The sequence below is a fragment of the Bidens hawaiensis genome, unplaced genomic scaffold, assembly GCF_021521415.1.
Source record: "Bidens hawaiensis isolate Kalapana, Puna unplaced genomic scaffold, B.hawaiensis_p1.1 tig00009385_1, whole genome shotgun sequence".
In the NCBI taxonomy this organism is placed as follows: domain Eukaryota; kingdom Viridiplantae; phylum Streptophyta; class Magnoliopsida; order Asterales; family Asteraceae; genus Bidens; species Bidens hawaiensis.
In genome coordinates, this window is record NW_027491692.1 from 300,501 (window position 1) to 316,444 (window position 15,944).

Genomic DNA, 15,944 nt, shown 5'->3' on the forward strand with positions numbered 1-15,944 from the left:
CCTTGTTGTAGGAGGGAGCATGTTGCTTGATCCTTTAGTTCATGAGATGTTAACGCCAACGTTGGTCGTCTTCTTTTAGGCAGCATGTGGAGGAGGAAGTGGTTGAGCGACTTCGGAATTTGCGGACGGTATGGATGACGATGCAGCTTTTGTTAGAGAGGCCATTTTTTAGTATAGCTCTGTAAGGTAACGGTTTAGAATGAAAGTGAATATGGATTTGAGAATGAAAAACACCATTTGCCCCACGGTGGGCACCAAACTGTTTTGGTCAAAAATTACCGAAGCAAAAATTGAACAACTTAGTAACGTGAGGTAGTGTGTTTTTCAATAACAAGCTAAGTAAGTGTGATATAAATAAAGGTGAACACACCGATGGAGCAACGAAAAACCTAGGATCCTGGTAAGGATCTTCGGAAAAAAACCTCGGGATGGGAAAACTATCCCCTGCCTCAATTTATTAATGTAAAAAGTGGGTTACAACTCAAGAACTGATTGTGAACGATGGCTAGAGTACAAATGTAGTGCAGTGGGTGGAAATGATATGTGTTCTAACGTTCATAATATATATAAATGAAAAATAACAAGAAGTCTTATAATTCCGGGAACCTTAGCCACCATTGTATATAACGACTTAGTCTTCATCCCATGTGCATTTTAGTTGTTTCTCCGAGCTTTTAGGTAGAATTAGTCAGCTAGTCATTGCAGGCCGTTATTCTTTTGATTAACCCGCAAGCATATCATAAATAACACAAGTATAGTTGGTTAGTTCAAGATCTCGCGGCTAGCTAGGAATCTGAGCTATCAGGATATTTTTCAGGATCACCCTGGGGATAAAATGACCCCTAACATCTCCAGGTCCCGTTTCACCATTACAATGAGTTCTCGGTCACAACACCTTCATCTTTTTGCTTTTAAACAGACTGAACGGTACCCGGTTGGTTCCGTCTCACGTCCAATAACCTGTTTATTACAAAGTTTATGCTTTTCCTACTAGTTTTAATCCGTTTCATCTTTCTATCAAAGCATATGGAAAACCGACACGAAATACATGACCTTTAAACTAACACGTACCTCTTTTGGTTCGGGTTTGAGTCTAGATGCAGATCTAGACGTATTCCCCGTTTTGGATTTGATTCAACGCTCGAATCTGACTATGATTCTGGTTGCACAATGATGCAGGACTCGAAACCTACTCTCCTTTAGCTCAGATTTGAAACTAGAATGGAATGAGGAGTGTTTGTGTGTGTTTTTGAGTGTGTAAGGCGGAAAGGGTGATGGAAATGAGGGTGTTACGGTTTTAGGGAGGTTTAAGGGTATTTAAATACCCTTAAGCCCATGGATCTTAAGGCCCATCACCATCCCTTAATCCATCTTTTGTTTTTCAAGCCCACATTCAACTTATTATTATTTTACATAACTAAATAATAGCACACAATTAATTAAATAACAGCCCTTGTCATTTATTCGTAAAAACAAGATGTTACAACTTTCAATCAAAAAACAATACAACCACCGAAATCAATTTCTGATCAAAAAACTTTCGTAGAACTCTGACTGGAAACTTGTTTCCGGGTTGCTAATGTACGGACAACCTACTTGCTGCACCGCCATAACAGTACCCACGATTTGGAAACCCAACTTGGTTCCGATATGCGCTGGTTGATAGCTCCTCCTTAAGCCACCATTCGCTGCCGATCACTATAACGTTGATCCGCCTCACCGCTGATCAAAGTTAGCCCGGTTATCGATTTCTTGAACTTGGCTTTGATACCAATTCAAGTCCCAGATCAATAATCAAACACGAAGTAAAAGACTAACTCTCGTTTATATAATCAGAAAATATAGCTCAAAAACTGATTGCAAACTCTTAAACCCTAACTCGATTTGACTCTTGATGAACCCTAACTTGGTTACATCTCACACATTCTATATAATGTCTAACCATAACTCGGTTTATATAGACTAATCTAACGTGCTAACCAAGATATTACAAAATATAATAAAGCCCTAATTGCAACCCCATAAACCCATTACAATTAATGAATCCCATGGGCTCAATAGGTCTAACCCGGTCACCTACACGTGACGGGCCTATTAAGTTGGAAAGTATGCCCAACACATGATCAACTTTAAAATCGTCAAACATTAAAACTATATGTTTTCATTCTAAAGACCAAACAAAGTATGAGTTGTAAATAAATTATAAGATCAAAAAATTTATAGGTTTGTTACTGTTTGTATCAAGAACCAGTTGAACCCATTTAATTGTTAAAATTTCTAGCTGACATATGCATCCATATTCAAGAACATGGAAATATGATCACAAGAGAGAACTAGGATGAGGCACAAACTCGATGCTTTTGTTATGACTAAGTGAGTTAAATTCATGAAGGTAGCATTATCAAGTGAGTTCTAAATTCCGTAATTTAAATGTTTTGGGGCGGTATGCATACGGCCCGAGTTACGTGTAGTGTATGAAAGCAATAAGTTTTTATCGTATGTTTTGATGAGTTTAGTGAAATGTCTAATCTATCAACAGTCCTTCATGCGGACTTAGCTATGAGATGGGAGCATGTTAAATAGTGATGGTAGCTAGTGAAAACTGGTGGGACTAGTTTCTACAGTAGTAGGGCAATGCCTTTGTGGTAGTGCTGGCATGTCGTGCATACCCGTACACGATAAGATACGAACACGATAATACATGAACACAAAACATGTATACCTATACACGACACGAAAACTTATCATGTACATGTATCCCAAACCCGAACATTGTCACACCCTAACCTAAGGCGGAAATGCCGGTGCGTGATCCGATTGTCCACAGCTCGTAGATACTATCACAAATAAAATGTGACAATATCTATTTAATTATTTTATTTCAAACAGTACACATAGTGTTACAAATAGGACAAAACAATTCAAATAAGTGAATATAAACATAAGTAACGATTGTCTTCATTAAAACCTAAAGTCTTGCCTAAGCGCCCTTTTAACGTCAAATTTCAATTCAAAACAACCTGCATATGCATAGAAAATAAAAGAGTTTGTCAACAACACATGTTGAGTGAGATGATCACCAATTTTGACACTAACAATAATATGTATATAATATATGATAAATGCTAAATGCGCAAACAAACATATGCGAGTAGTAATCAATCAAACCATAACAAACCATATACTGACCATTGACATGCTAGTATGCCATTAAACCGTTGACAAGCGAATCGGGCATTGGTTACAATGACTGAGATTTTCGGTTTACCATCACCAAACGAATCGGGCTCAGATTACTATGACAGGCGTATGATCATACTATAATGAGAATATGTTGGACCTCTTCGAATGCGATAAAGTAAACACATAAGCAATTAGCAAATAGCATTTAATTGATATACACACAATGATTATGTTAACGAATTTGTGTATAATATATGATAGAAAATATGAATAAGTACGCATGTGTCCCCAAAACGTTTGAAAACAGTAGATAAAAATGGGAATGATCAAACTGACCTTAGACTAAAGGCAAGTGAATACAAATACAAATAAACGAGTTAAAAATTAAGCGAGTCGTCCACTATGCTTCAAAGGAGATAAAAAATCAGAACATGAAACTTTGAGATATGATAATATAAGTAAAAAAACTCGTTTCTGCTGGAATCAATCCAAACGGATGTTTGGAACTCAGGTTATGTTAAATTTAAGATTTAAACGAGTCAGTACTGACCAAAATCTGAACAGCGATTCAGAAGTCAGGTTTTGGCCAGTAGCTTTAAAATTTCGTTACGAGAATAAAAGTCTTCTGTACTGAACGTTGGTTTTGACCAGAAGTAAGAGAAAACGTAAAGTCAAACTTGTTGACTTTTTTGCCCTTTAACGAGTTTTAATGAAATTGACCAGTCAACACCCTTCAACCACCGAAATTGATTGAAGGTTATTAACTAGGGAATGTGTATGAATGATTTCACAGAAGACAACTTACCCGGATAAGGCTTGAATCGATGGGAAACGAAAGTCAAAGGTTCAAATATAAGCAAAGTCAACCTCCAAAGCTTGTTTAATCGAGTATTATGGCAAAACCGAAGAGAATGATGAAGGAATGAAGCATGTGATGGTTGAGGATGATAGATTAGGGGTTAGGGAAGTTTGTGGCAGAAGATTTAAGCTTTGTTTATATAGAAAACACTAAAACAAACTAATTATAGCTAATTCACTCGCTTAGGAAACCGAATAAACATTTAATGATGAAATCAACATAATATGCCGACATAAATCAATCTTGTATGTGGACAAGTATCTTAGCTATGTTAGTTTTCTTGGGGCTTAAAACACTTTGTTTAGTCCAAAAATAAACGATTTCGGGCCAAAAACGAACTAGGAAACATATTTAAAAAAAATGATCTGTCAGCTATGCCATAGCGCCACGCAGCCACATGGGGTGGCTACCGTCGTGTGGCGCCTCGGCTCTAAGCTAGGGGACTTTTGACTTTTGGCAGTTTAGGCCCTTGTAGTTTTAAAAATGGTTAAATAATGAATCTTTTATGGTTAAAACAAGAAATAAACAGCATGGAAAATGTAAAGGGTATAAAGTGAACATAAGAAACTTAAATCTTATAAATATTTGATTTTTATTGATAATAAATATCTAAAAATGTTCCCGGGTCAGGTTAAACGCAAACGAATATGAGTTCGAAAAATCCGAGATGTTACAAATACAAACCTGTTAATACCATGTATACATGATAAGAGTTGTTTAGAAACAGGAACATGCAACTGCGAAGTGGCCGAACTGCTAAAGAATCGAAAATGTGGAGAGGTAAACTGGAGAATCAAAGGACTGTGACCACCGGAAATGTGGAGGGAAACCACCGGACTAACGGAGATTCAGAGAGGAAGAATTGGAGAAATGTTTGTGTGCCATCTGCTTGATGTTGGATTGTAATGATGTGTATCGTGTTCAGTTGTTTGGTATAAAAATTTTTGGTTAACTATTTAGGGTATATAACATATTATGTTATTTTATATTTTATTTATAAAAAAATCTAATCAGGTACTTAACAGGTTAACGGGTATTTTACCTGTTTAGACACGAAAATTAGCAGGTCAATTCGTGTCTACTTGTTTAGTACACGAAACATGTTAAGGCCATGCCCGATACCTGTAAAAGTCGTGTAGGTTCATGTCGTGTAATCGTATATTGTGTCTAAATTGTCAGTCCTACTTTATGGCATTGTTAGCAACTGCAATTGTGTATAGAGTGACGACCGTTAATAATAGATTTTGACATTTGACTTTAAACTCATAAATGAAGTATTTTCTGTAAGCGAACCTATAGATGCAGCAGAGTATGTTTTGTGCTTCGGGCACACATGGTTTGTCTTTTAATAACTACATTGAATGTTAACTCACTCGGCGGGACTAACTTTAAATGCAATTTTATATGTGTTATGATTGACTTCTAACTTTGTACGTATACAGGTGATTATTTTTGAATTTGAAGTTTAAGAACTATTTTTATGTGTAAATCCAACTTTTTAGATACCCGGGGTTCAGGATGTTTCAAAATTGAATATTAACATGCTAGAATTTAAGATAGGCAATTAAATAATCAAATTATAATTTAGTATATATCGTTTAATATATTAAAAAATATGGTTGAACAGAATCAATAATTGGAACGGGATTATTGAAGATTTTGAGAAAAGAGTGGTCATGTGGAAAGCTCACTCTTTGTCCATAAGAGGTAGGGTTGTCTTGATTAAAACTTACCGGTTTATTATTTTTCTTTATTCAAGGCGCCGTGCAAAGTGTTGGAGAATTTAGAAAGAATTATGAAGAGATTTTTGTGGGAGGCTCTAACAATGCTAGGAAGATTAATTGGGTAGCTTGGGAGAGAGTGGCTCTTCCGAAAGAATAGGGGGGCCTTGGTATCTCGAGTCTTAAAGAAACTAATAACGCGTTGTTGGCAAAATGGTGTTGGAGGTTCAAGACGGAAGGAGAAAGCCTTTGGAAAAAAACTGTTTTGGCTATTCATGTCCACGGCTCTAGATGGGGAACAATGCCGTTTCAAAGTGGAAATACGGGAGTTTGGATGAACATAGCGAAAGCAGTGAATAAAATAAAATTTGATGGTAGTAATTTTGGAGAGTTGATAAAAAGGCAATCTAGGGGATGGGAATAAGCTTAGTTTTTAGTATGACATTTGGGTTGGGAATATGAGTTTAAAGGATGTTTTACCCGACTTATTTAAGCCGGAAAAAAAAAAGGTTTGCAAGGTGAGTGACCGGTATTGGAGGCAAGGATAGTCTGTTAACTGGACTTGGGAGTGGTATGGACATCCTAGCTTGGAGCAAGAAATAAAGGATTGGGAGAAATGCTTTCGGTTAATAAGTGCAGCAAATTGGACAGGGGTTCGGATTCCTGGCGGTGGCTGGGAAACAAGGAAGGGGACTTTTCAGTGAGATCGATGAAAACGTTGTTAAGAAAAAATAAATATCTAATTAAGTAACAATTATATCATGAAATGGAGTAAATGGGTTCCGGCTAAGTGTAATATCCACGCTTGGAGGGCGGAGATGAATAAAATTCCGACAAAGCTGGCAATCGAAAGAAGAAATATTCCGGTGGAGAATAGTAGGTGTTCATTATGTAAGTCGAGTTTCAAGTCGGCAAATCATATTACCACGGGCTGCTTGGTGGCGGCGGTGGTGTGGGAACATGTTAGTCATTGGTGTAAAGTCCCTCATATTTTTGGTTTTTCGGTTCGAGATATGTTAGATCTCCATAAGAATACTGAAATGGGTAAAACCGAGAAGGAGGCTTTTAACGGGATTGTAATTATTTCTTGTTGGAGTATTTGTAAAGCAAGAAATGAAAAGATTTTTGAAGGTAAACAAATGAAGGTTGTAGGCATAATTGGGGATATAAAATCATATGGTTTTCTTTTGTATAAGAATAGATCGAAAGATAGACATATAGATTGGTCGAAATGGTGTAAATTTGTTTTTATGTAATGCCTCTTTTGTTTTGTGGGGCTTCTTCCCGTTTTGTGGAGGTTGCGGTTTTGTAGCGTTTTGTTGTTTATAAAAGTTTACTATTCGGAAAAAAAAACCATATTCTAAATGTGTCGTTAATATTATTGTGTAGGAACTAAACTTAGAATCAAATTCTATCTAGCTTCCAAATAAAATTCTATTATACTTTCACACACACACACATATATAATCAAGATCATTTGAGAACTTTTTGGAAATTGAGAACTATGAGAACTATTTTGAACCAAAAAAAACCAAAAAATAAAAAAAAATCATAAAACAAAAAAAATACAAAAATAAAAAAAGTAAAAAAACTAAAGTTCTTATTTATCATCTCGGTTTCTAAAAAAAACGTAAAAAAAATTCTCGGTTTAGCTAAATTATACATATACATATATGTACACACATGTTTTTTTCATATACCCATATGTATAATTTAAGGTAAATGATAATGTACACATGTGTACATTACATAACTAGATATTAAATGAAAGTATACATAAGTATATAGGTATAATACGAATTAAAAAGAAAAAAAATCGGTTTTTTTTATTATACATATATGTATAATATGTACACACATGATTTTTCCTATACACATATGTATAATTTAAGGTAAATGATAATGTACATATGTGTATATTACGTAACTAGAGATTAAATGAAAGTATACATATGTGTTTAGGTATAATACGAATTAAAAAGAAAAAAAAATTCGGTTTTTTTAATGAAACCGGAATGAAATATAAGAATTTTGGTTTGTTTACTTTTTTTAAATTTTCGGTTTTGTTTGTTTTATAATTTTTTTAATATTTTTTTAGAGGGTTTTTTTAATGGTCTAAAATGGTTCTCAAAGATCTTAATTTGCTAATGGTTCTCTTAGGATTCTTACCATATATATATATATATATATATATATATATATATATATATATATATATATACTTATTGCCTATCAAACGACACTTTTACCCCTCGTGTGAGGGGCACATGCAATAGTTAATGGAGCAAACAGTTAAATGCTAAATGTTAGAAGTTATAGGATTGTATTTCAAACTGCATGAGCTATACAAAATAAACCATGTTAGCCAAAATAGCAATTTAGTGAGATGTTCTCATTTATTCATTTCTCATCTTTAGTTTTTTTTTTTATTATGTCTATTAGATATTAGATATTTGGACGGGTAGATTTTCTCTGGAACTGAAAATAACTTGGAGGCGCTTAAAGGCTTTGTACGGCTGGGTTAGACCAGCTGGCGGTGGCCTTTTATCTTTGGATCACCTGTACGAAGTACCTACAATTCTCTATTTGTTGGCCGTTAAAAAAATTATAATAATAAGTAAATCCAAAACATATATAATTAAACCTAATCGATTAAATTAAATAAATTTTTATTATAATAAACTGTGACAATTAGTATTATTTAATAGTTGCTATGTAATTTCAAAATTTCGATTGATTTTTATTTTTATTTTATTTATTTGTCTGTAAAATAAATATTTAAATAAGCCTATTATGCTACCTAAGACCACCCGTACTCCCATCCATTGGTTGGTTTCACTTCTTGACCACACCATTATCCTCATCAAGCATTTTCTATAAAACATGTTTTGAACGCCCCCAAAACGTCCGGGAGCAATGTTTTCCTGCGTTTTAAACTAAATCTTACCCCAAACGCTTGACTAAGTTTGGTGTAATGATACTGACTCAAAAATCCTAATAAATTAATAATAAGTGATGATTTGTTAATCCTACTTTTCAAATCGATACACCATCCAACTTTTGTATTTAACTATAAAATCTGACACCACTAAAATCATGATTATAAACAAAAATATTATTAATGTAAGAGTGTATGAATATATATATATATATATATATAGGGGAGGAATATTTTGAGAACCATGTTGAGTTTTAAGAAGTTAAGAACTCAATTCTAGGCCACACATTTAATTAAATGGATTAGAATATGTGGTTGAGATTAAATCTGGCAAAAAAGTTAAAGTAGAAGAGAGAATAAATATGTAAGTGGCTACACTAACTTTTACGTCCGTTACATATGTGTAAAAAGTCGACTCGGTGCGTAAAAAATTCTGTAATTTTTTTACGTGTATGTAACTTACATATATTACGCATGCGTAAAAAAAATTCAAAAAAAAAATCGTTACACTGAGTTCTTAAAACTCAAAGAGGTTCTTAATTGAAATCTCCCCTATATATATATATAGGGTTAGGTTAAAATAAAAACCCTTTTAGTTGTGAAAACTCTAGAAACCCATCCTCAACCACATGTTTTTAATTAAAGTTTGAATCATGTGATCCACAAATACAATTAAAGTTAATAAAAAAATGTAAACATAAATATAACTTTTTCTCTCTTCTGAAAACATATAAAAAATTAGTAAAAAAATGTTAAAAAATAGCAAAATATTTTATTTATGTTTCGATGTTTTGTATTAAATGTTACAACATATATTACGTGTGCAAAAAAAAAAAAACGATGTTACATAAGGTTTTCACAACTCAAATGGTTTTCATTCTATACTTCCCCTATATATATATACTAGGCTATATACCCGTGTGACACACGGGTTGATCAATTAATTTTTAAAACATATTAGTTATTATGATATATGAAACTTAAAAAAAAATATTATGTAGCCAATTAAATAAAATGAACATAATTGTACACGTCTAGCTTCCGTGTTACATTTAGTGTTTGGTATAAAAACTCTGTAGTGTATAGATATGAATATTAAATAATATAAATAATTAAAAGCTTGTTTTGCTTTTGGTCATAAAGAAAAGAACATTTATTGGATAGAGATGCTACGATGTTGGTAAAAATATATAAACTTTAGGAATGATGAAAATGTGAAAAAAGTGAATAGTTTATTGGATAGAAATTCTGTTACCATGTTGGTAAAAGAATTTAAAACATAATAAAGAAAATACTTTATAGTTTTCAATAAAGTAAGTTTTGTAATTAATGTCAAACGTATTAACTAATTATGTGTAAGAAATTTAAAATTATAAAATAAATATATAAAAAACTAAAAATATAAAATGACTTAAAATATTTAAATATATTTACAAATCAATTACAAATTTCTAAATACTTCTTTGTATACAATATTTAATGTTGTATTTGAAAGATTGCCATCACTATCTAGAATAACAACTTTAAGGCCATCTCGTCTTGTAACTCTTGATAATGCGACATACAACTGACCATGTGTAAAAACTGGTTTTTTCAAAAACAAACCAACTCTTGCTAGTGATTGTCCTTGACTTTTGTTTACGGTCAATGCAAAACATACTGTAAGCGGAAATTGTCTTCTTTGTAACTTAAGGTGGAGTTTTTTATCTGTAGGTACCAAATAATTCTTGGAATGTAATGACGATCTCCAATGTGACTTCCGGATATAATCTCAACTTGTATAATACGATTTCCCAATGAAACCACCTTTAATCGAGTTCCGTTACACAAGCCACTTTTTTGGTCAACATTTCTAAGAAGCATAACTGGAACACCTACCTTTAACACTAACCTATGGTTCGGTAAACCTGAAGCTTTAATTCTATTCAGAATATCAGGTGAGCATAAAGATTCATATAAATTCTCATTAACCATTTCCGTTGGACATATACTATATGAACTTAGATATTCCCTTTCATCTCAGCCGCTCGTTAATTTCTTGAACAACATCGTTTTTTGGAGCGAGTATTGCTCTTTCATGAAAGAAATTAAGGTCATTGAAGTTATCTAGAACTGGCGGATACACAAACTCTATTAAATCAGAAATGGGATCTGATGAATCTTTGATGAGAAGATATTCGAGTATTTCAATTGTTTCTTCACCATCATTGTTACCACCAACATTACCTTCCCCAATATCCAGAAGCCATTTTGCAAACATCCTAATTTGCTATATGTCAAACGAATCGTTTGGGGTAGTCAACCTCAAGTTTTTTGTCAATTTAAGCACCTTGCAATTTTTCCAAATGTAAGACGAACTTAAAGAAGAATTTACAATTTGTTGCCTACTTCCACATGGTACAACTGGTAGTATTTGATGAAAATCTTCTCCAAAAACTATAACTTTTCCGCCAAATGGTAATTCTGATGATGCTCCATATGCAGATTTGAATATGTCTTTTATAGATCTGTCCAAAGCTTCAAATCCATGTTTATGTATCATTGGTGCTTCATCCTAGATAATAAGTGATGTTTGTTGTAATCAACTTGCAAGATCGCTATCTGGCTTGATGAAACAGAAAGAATCCTCAACTAAAACAATCTTGCCTTCAGATCGGGAGTGTGCAGTCCTACCTCCAGATAGCAAAAGAGATGCGATTCCACTTGAAGCAACACTTAAAACAATCTTGCCTTCAGATCTTATAGACGCACATAAGGTTTTCCAAAGATATGTTTTTCCCGTGCCACCGAAACCATAAACAAAAAACACACCTCTTTTCTTCTTATCAACCGTTGTCATGATTTCTTCATAGATATGGCGTTGTTCATCTGTTAATGAAGATAACAGCTGACAAAACTCTTTACCTAATATGACCTTGTCGTAAGCAAGTTCTTCACTAAGTAAAAGATTATTTGCGGAACATATACAATCATGATCAGGAAAAGATACGGTTGAGAACCTTTTGAGACTGTAATTATTTCTAAGTAGAAACTTCTCAATCTCAAACAGTGTCAGGTTCTTAATTTGTTCTTCATCAAGTAGTAAATCTGTGTGAAGTTTAAATAACAATTGTTACATTATAATAAATAAATTAATGTGTAACAGTAAGCATACAAATATGATATAAAATATTTAATTCATAATACCTGGATGCTTTAAAAGAACACGTTGTTTGTATAGAATGTCATCTGACAAGTAAGTCCATGTACTTTCCCACACAAATTCAGGTCTGGAGACACTCTCTGACATTAACATTGTACAAAATAAAGTTCGTAAATAAGAACCAGATCCGGTGAAACTTGCTTCTACAATTGCTTCAACGAATTCATTGTCGTCATCCAAAATGCCATATGCATAACATGCATCTCTAAATGTAGGAAATACAACATTATTTACTGTTCTAATTTCCTCAAATGTTGTTGGAACTTTTACTTTATTCAACATAATTCGTAAATAATACGCTTCACAGAGAGAATGAGAAACTGAATGAATTCTACCAATTGAAAACCCTTTTTTCCTTGGTTGCCACTTACGTTTGTCGATTTTCCAAACAAACTTTGTAGGAAATTCGACGTAAGTTAATTTACGTGCTTCTGGATAACTTTTATTGCAATTCAACCACTCTAAAAACATTGAAGCGGCCACTAAAGGTTTATGTAAGACATCGTCTATATCATCAAGTTCCTCATATAAAACATGTTGTTGCCCTAGAAGATGAAAAGGAAGCCTAATGGCTGAAGGATTCCTATAATGTATATCAAAAGAGAAAATTTGCCACGATGCTTCACATGCAGATATGTATCTACAACTATAGTAGTCTTTTATTTCATCAATATTCTTCTCATGCTCATCATTTTGCTTATTACTTGATACAAAACAAATTGAAGCCCTATCATGCCCTTTGTTTATATATTTAAACAAATATTTGATTGAACCTGCCTGATTGCACCACTCCACATTGATGTGTGCTTGATATCTTTTAAAAGTATTTTGTTATATGGAACAATGCTTCTATTATCTAACTTCGCATCTGACTTCTCAACAAAAAAGCCAGCCTTGCGTCTTCTATATAAAGGATAACCTTCACCGTCTATGCATGTAGATTCTCGGAATTTCTTTGGAAAATTTTTAGAACACTTCCCGTCAATCATGCATGGACAATTCTTATTTTAAATTCCACAAGGACCATGAATCATGAACTCCTTTACAAGATAATACAATTCTGGATCTTCGTTTTTGTCTGGTATTTCAGCTGGAATGAATGGATCGACATAATCGACGCTTGGAAGTTTGTGATCGGCATGCATAAATAAGCACAAATGAGCATGAGGAAACCATGTTTTTGAAACTCCACGGTATATACAACTAAAATAAATATACAAAAACAAAAAAAAAGAAATGCCTTAGAAATGAATTTTGCAAAGAAGTAAAAAATTGTAAGTTAATAAAAAAAATGACATTTCATAATAAAAAATGTATACAACATAAAGTTTAAGGTTGTATCTTTATGGTATGTTAATGTTATTGTATCTTGTGGTTGTATCATAATGAAATATTGAAGTTTCTTCTTGTGGTATGTTAATGTTATTTTATGTTTTGGTATCTTTATGCTACACCTAAGACACTTTATGTTTAAGCCTTGATGCTTAAGGTTGTATGTTAAACTTCTTTATCAGTATTTATTTTGGTTTTGAAGTATATGGCTTATGTTTGATCTGTTTCCCAACTTTAATTCATACATGCATGTAACCTATTTATAACCTATTTTGTTATAAAGAAATGTGAATGTAAAAACGTGTGACTAATAATATGATGATGTTAATATGATGATGCTACATACCTGCTTGAACCTTTCCAATTATTGCATTATCCCTTATGTCTTTAATCATGGAATCCAACTTGATTTTAAATAATCTGCATAAGATATCAGGTCTATCTTCCGGCTTAAGCGTTGTGTCTTCTAGAAATCTCTTAACTTCTGGCCACTTTGGGTTACATGTGATTGTTATGAAAAAATCCGGAAATCCATACCACTTACAAAGAGACATGGCATCTAAATAGTTTTGCAACATGTACTGTGCACTACCAGTAAAAGAGGAAGGTAATACAACACGCTGACCAATTTTTGAGACATAAATTTTTCCCTGATCTTTAACCAAGCGTAGATTCTCGAAAGTCTCACATCTTAATTTCTTTTGTTGATTACGTATGTAAAAGAGTCTTTCGCTTTCAATCATTGTGTACGCATCAACCAAAAATTGTTGAAAAAGCCTCTTAGAATATAGAATCAAAGAAAAATGATTCAATATGTCTTAGATTATGTAACAGAAGAAATCTCTCATTATACATGTATTTCTTTTACTGGGGTTTGATGTTGAAACATTGCGATGAAGGATGTCTAATATGTAACCATCATCACCGTAGATGAAAATTATTAGATATTGAAGGGGCAGATAAGAAGGATGTAGTTCACTAATACGTTGAAGAAAACCTTCTTTAGTCTTTACAATAATATCTCTAGGTTCAAATGAGTTGTCAATGTCTCCAAATATTAAAGCAGCAACTTCAGAAGCAGTTGGCAAGTTATATGTCCTTCCATCTTGCTGCCTTTTTGCAATAAGGCGTAACTTTAGATTAGCATTAGGATTGCTTTGAAAACAATCTCGGGCCATTCTATAAGATTTGACCAACTGATTGTGCAAATCTAACATGGCCTTCAAATCTTGTATAATCTCAAGATCTAAAATCTCAGAGCTTGACGTGGAGACATTTTTGGTTTGACTGATGAAAAATTTTCAAAATACCAAGTCAGGTTTGATAAATAACAGAAATTAGTTAAAATGGATTATTAATAATGTAGCTAACATACCCTAATGCGCCTTGTCTATTTGCAATCTCATTGTCAGTGTCATATATATATAACTGAGAGAATTTAGGCTTTGATCCAGACGTTAGTAGAAGACTTCCAATGCTATGGTAATTTTCACCGCTGAGTCTGAATATAAAAGGAGCATTATCTTTGTTAATCGACGAATCGACTTTTCCACCCATGGAAGTAAAGGCAAACATTTAACGACGAATGTTTTTCAAAAAATGCTTGCTTTTTGAATCCAAAGAAGTAAAAAGACTTTTATATTCAGATGGCATAGGCTTGAAATCTGGAAGTTGTACTTTTCCGTAACCACAACATAGAGAAAAGCTTGATTTAGCCTATCTTTGACTACTTCTTAAGGCTTCATCCTTCCACAACTTTGCATGACATCTTTGACATACATGAGTTTGATCACCATGATCCAAGTAATCTGGTAATGGTTATTTGTAATGTTATTAGTAACTTAGTATATTACGGTAAAGTAAAACGTACTGAATTTAATAAGTAAAAGAATTAGGAAATAAAAATATAACCTTTTGATTTACCAGAGAAAATGTCATTAATAAATTGTTCATCATGAAGATGATCTTCTTCTACAAAAGGTAATGCAGAATTTTGTGATGCATGTTGGTTTGTAGGTTTGGATTTACCCTTGGAAGATTGTGTCGTGGTTAAAGGATTAGACTGAGTCATATAGAGTGATGAAGTGTTGGATGAAGATGCTTCAATATTGTTAACAGAAGTAGATGAACCTAAAAAGTTAATTATAATGTTTAAGAACATGAATATATACAAATGCAAATGAATAATATTTAGTAATTTGAAAATAGATATTTATTTGAATAAAACTATTTACCTGGTATAGTTTTTGAAACTTGGGTGGATATTTTTGTGGTTGAAGAATGAAACTTTATAGGTGTCGAAACAATGTTTGTTTTTTGGCTATCACGATATTGTTTTCTATTGAGTCGACACAACTTCGGGCTAGTATAAGAAGCATTGGTGATCAAAGTTGTGAAGCATGAAATTTGTAATTAAAATGAATGATTACAAAATATAAAAAAAAATATTGTCATATAAATGTAACACCCGTTAATTTCCGGTTTAAAGATTTTAAGCATGTAGAGTATGTATATTTCTCGGGAGTTATCTGGCATCTTTCGTTTACCCGACCATCTTCCCGGTATGTTAAGTTATCTAATATTTCCTTTCAAGTTGCCAAATCTTTCAAATTTGAGGGGCTTGGATGAAACATTTTTATGTTATAACAATAAACAAACAAAAAAAACCTAACCCTAGCCACTCTTGTCCAATCGGCAGCTTTAAGGCCC

At 33.0% G+C, this 15,944-nt stretch overlaps 2 protein-coding genes across 2 annotated transcripts; both read right to left on the reverse strand.

The window, feature by feature from the left end:
* Nucleotides 1–10,715: 10,715 nt before the first annotated feature.
* Nucleotides 10,716–11,243, reverse strand: LOC143532179 (uncharacterized). Its single transcript, XM_077027301.1, has 2 exons — nt 11,076–11,243; nt 10,716–10,970 (listed from the first exon to the last, which is right to left on the reverse strand). Exons 1-2 carry the CDS (start codon nt 11,241–11,243, stop codon nt 10,716–10,718), a joined length of 423 nt encoding a protein of 140 aa, XP_076883416.1.
* A 39-nt stretch (nt 11,244–11,282) lies between these two features.
* On the reverse strand, nt 11,283–14,792 carry LOC143532180 (uncharacterized). Its single transcript, XM_077027302.1, has 5 exons — nt 14,611–14,792; nt 14,123–14,522; nt 13,582–14,014; nt 11,888–11,983; nt 11,283–11,788 (listed from the first exon to the last, which is right to left on the reverse strand). Exons 1-5 carry the CDS (start codon nt 14,790–14,792, stop codon nt 11,283–11,285), a joined length of 1,617 nt encoding a protein of 538 aa, XP_076883417.1.
* Between the last annotated feature and the right edge of the window lie 1,152 nt (nt 14,793–15,944).

What these genes read in the sequence shown, in the direction of transcription:
- LOC143532179 (XM_077027301.1), bottom strand. Translation starts at nt 11,243, where the DNA reads ATGATACATAAACATGGATTTGAAGCTTTGGACAGATCTATAAAAGAC. An exon ending in GTGGAAGTAGGCAACAAATT is followed by an intron (nt 10,971 to 11,075) that starts GTAAATTCTTCT and finishes TTTGACATATAG; the next exon opens with CAAATTAGGATGTTTGCAAA.
- LOC143532180 (XM_077027302.1), bottom strand. Translation starts at nt 14,792, where the DNA reads ATGGGTGGAAAAGTCGATTCGTCGATTAACAAAGATAATGCTCCTTTT. An exon ending in AATTGGAAAGGTTCAAGCAG is followed by an intron (nt 11,984 to 13,581) that starts GTATGTAGCATC and finishes TGTTAATGTCAG; the next exon opens with AGAGTGTCTCCAGACCTGAA. An exon ending in TGTTCTTTTAAAGCATCCAG is followed by an intron (nt 11,789 to 11,887) that starts GTATTATGAATT and finishes AACTTCACACAG; the next exon opens with ATTTACTACTTGATGAAGAA.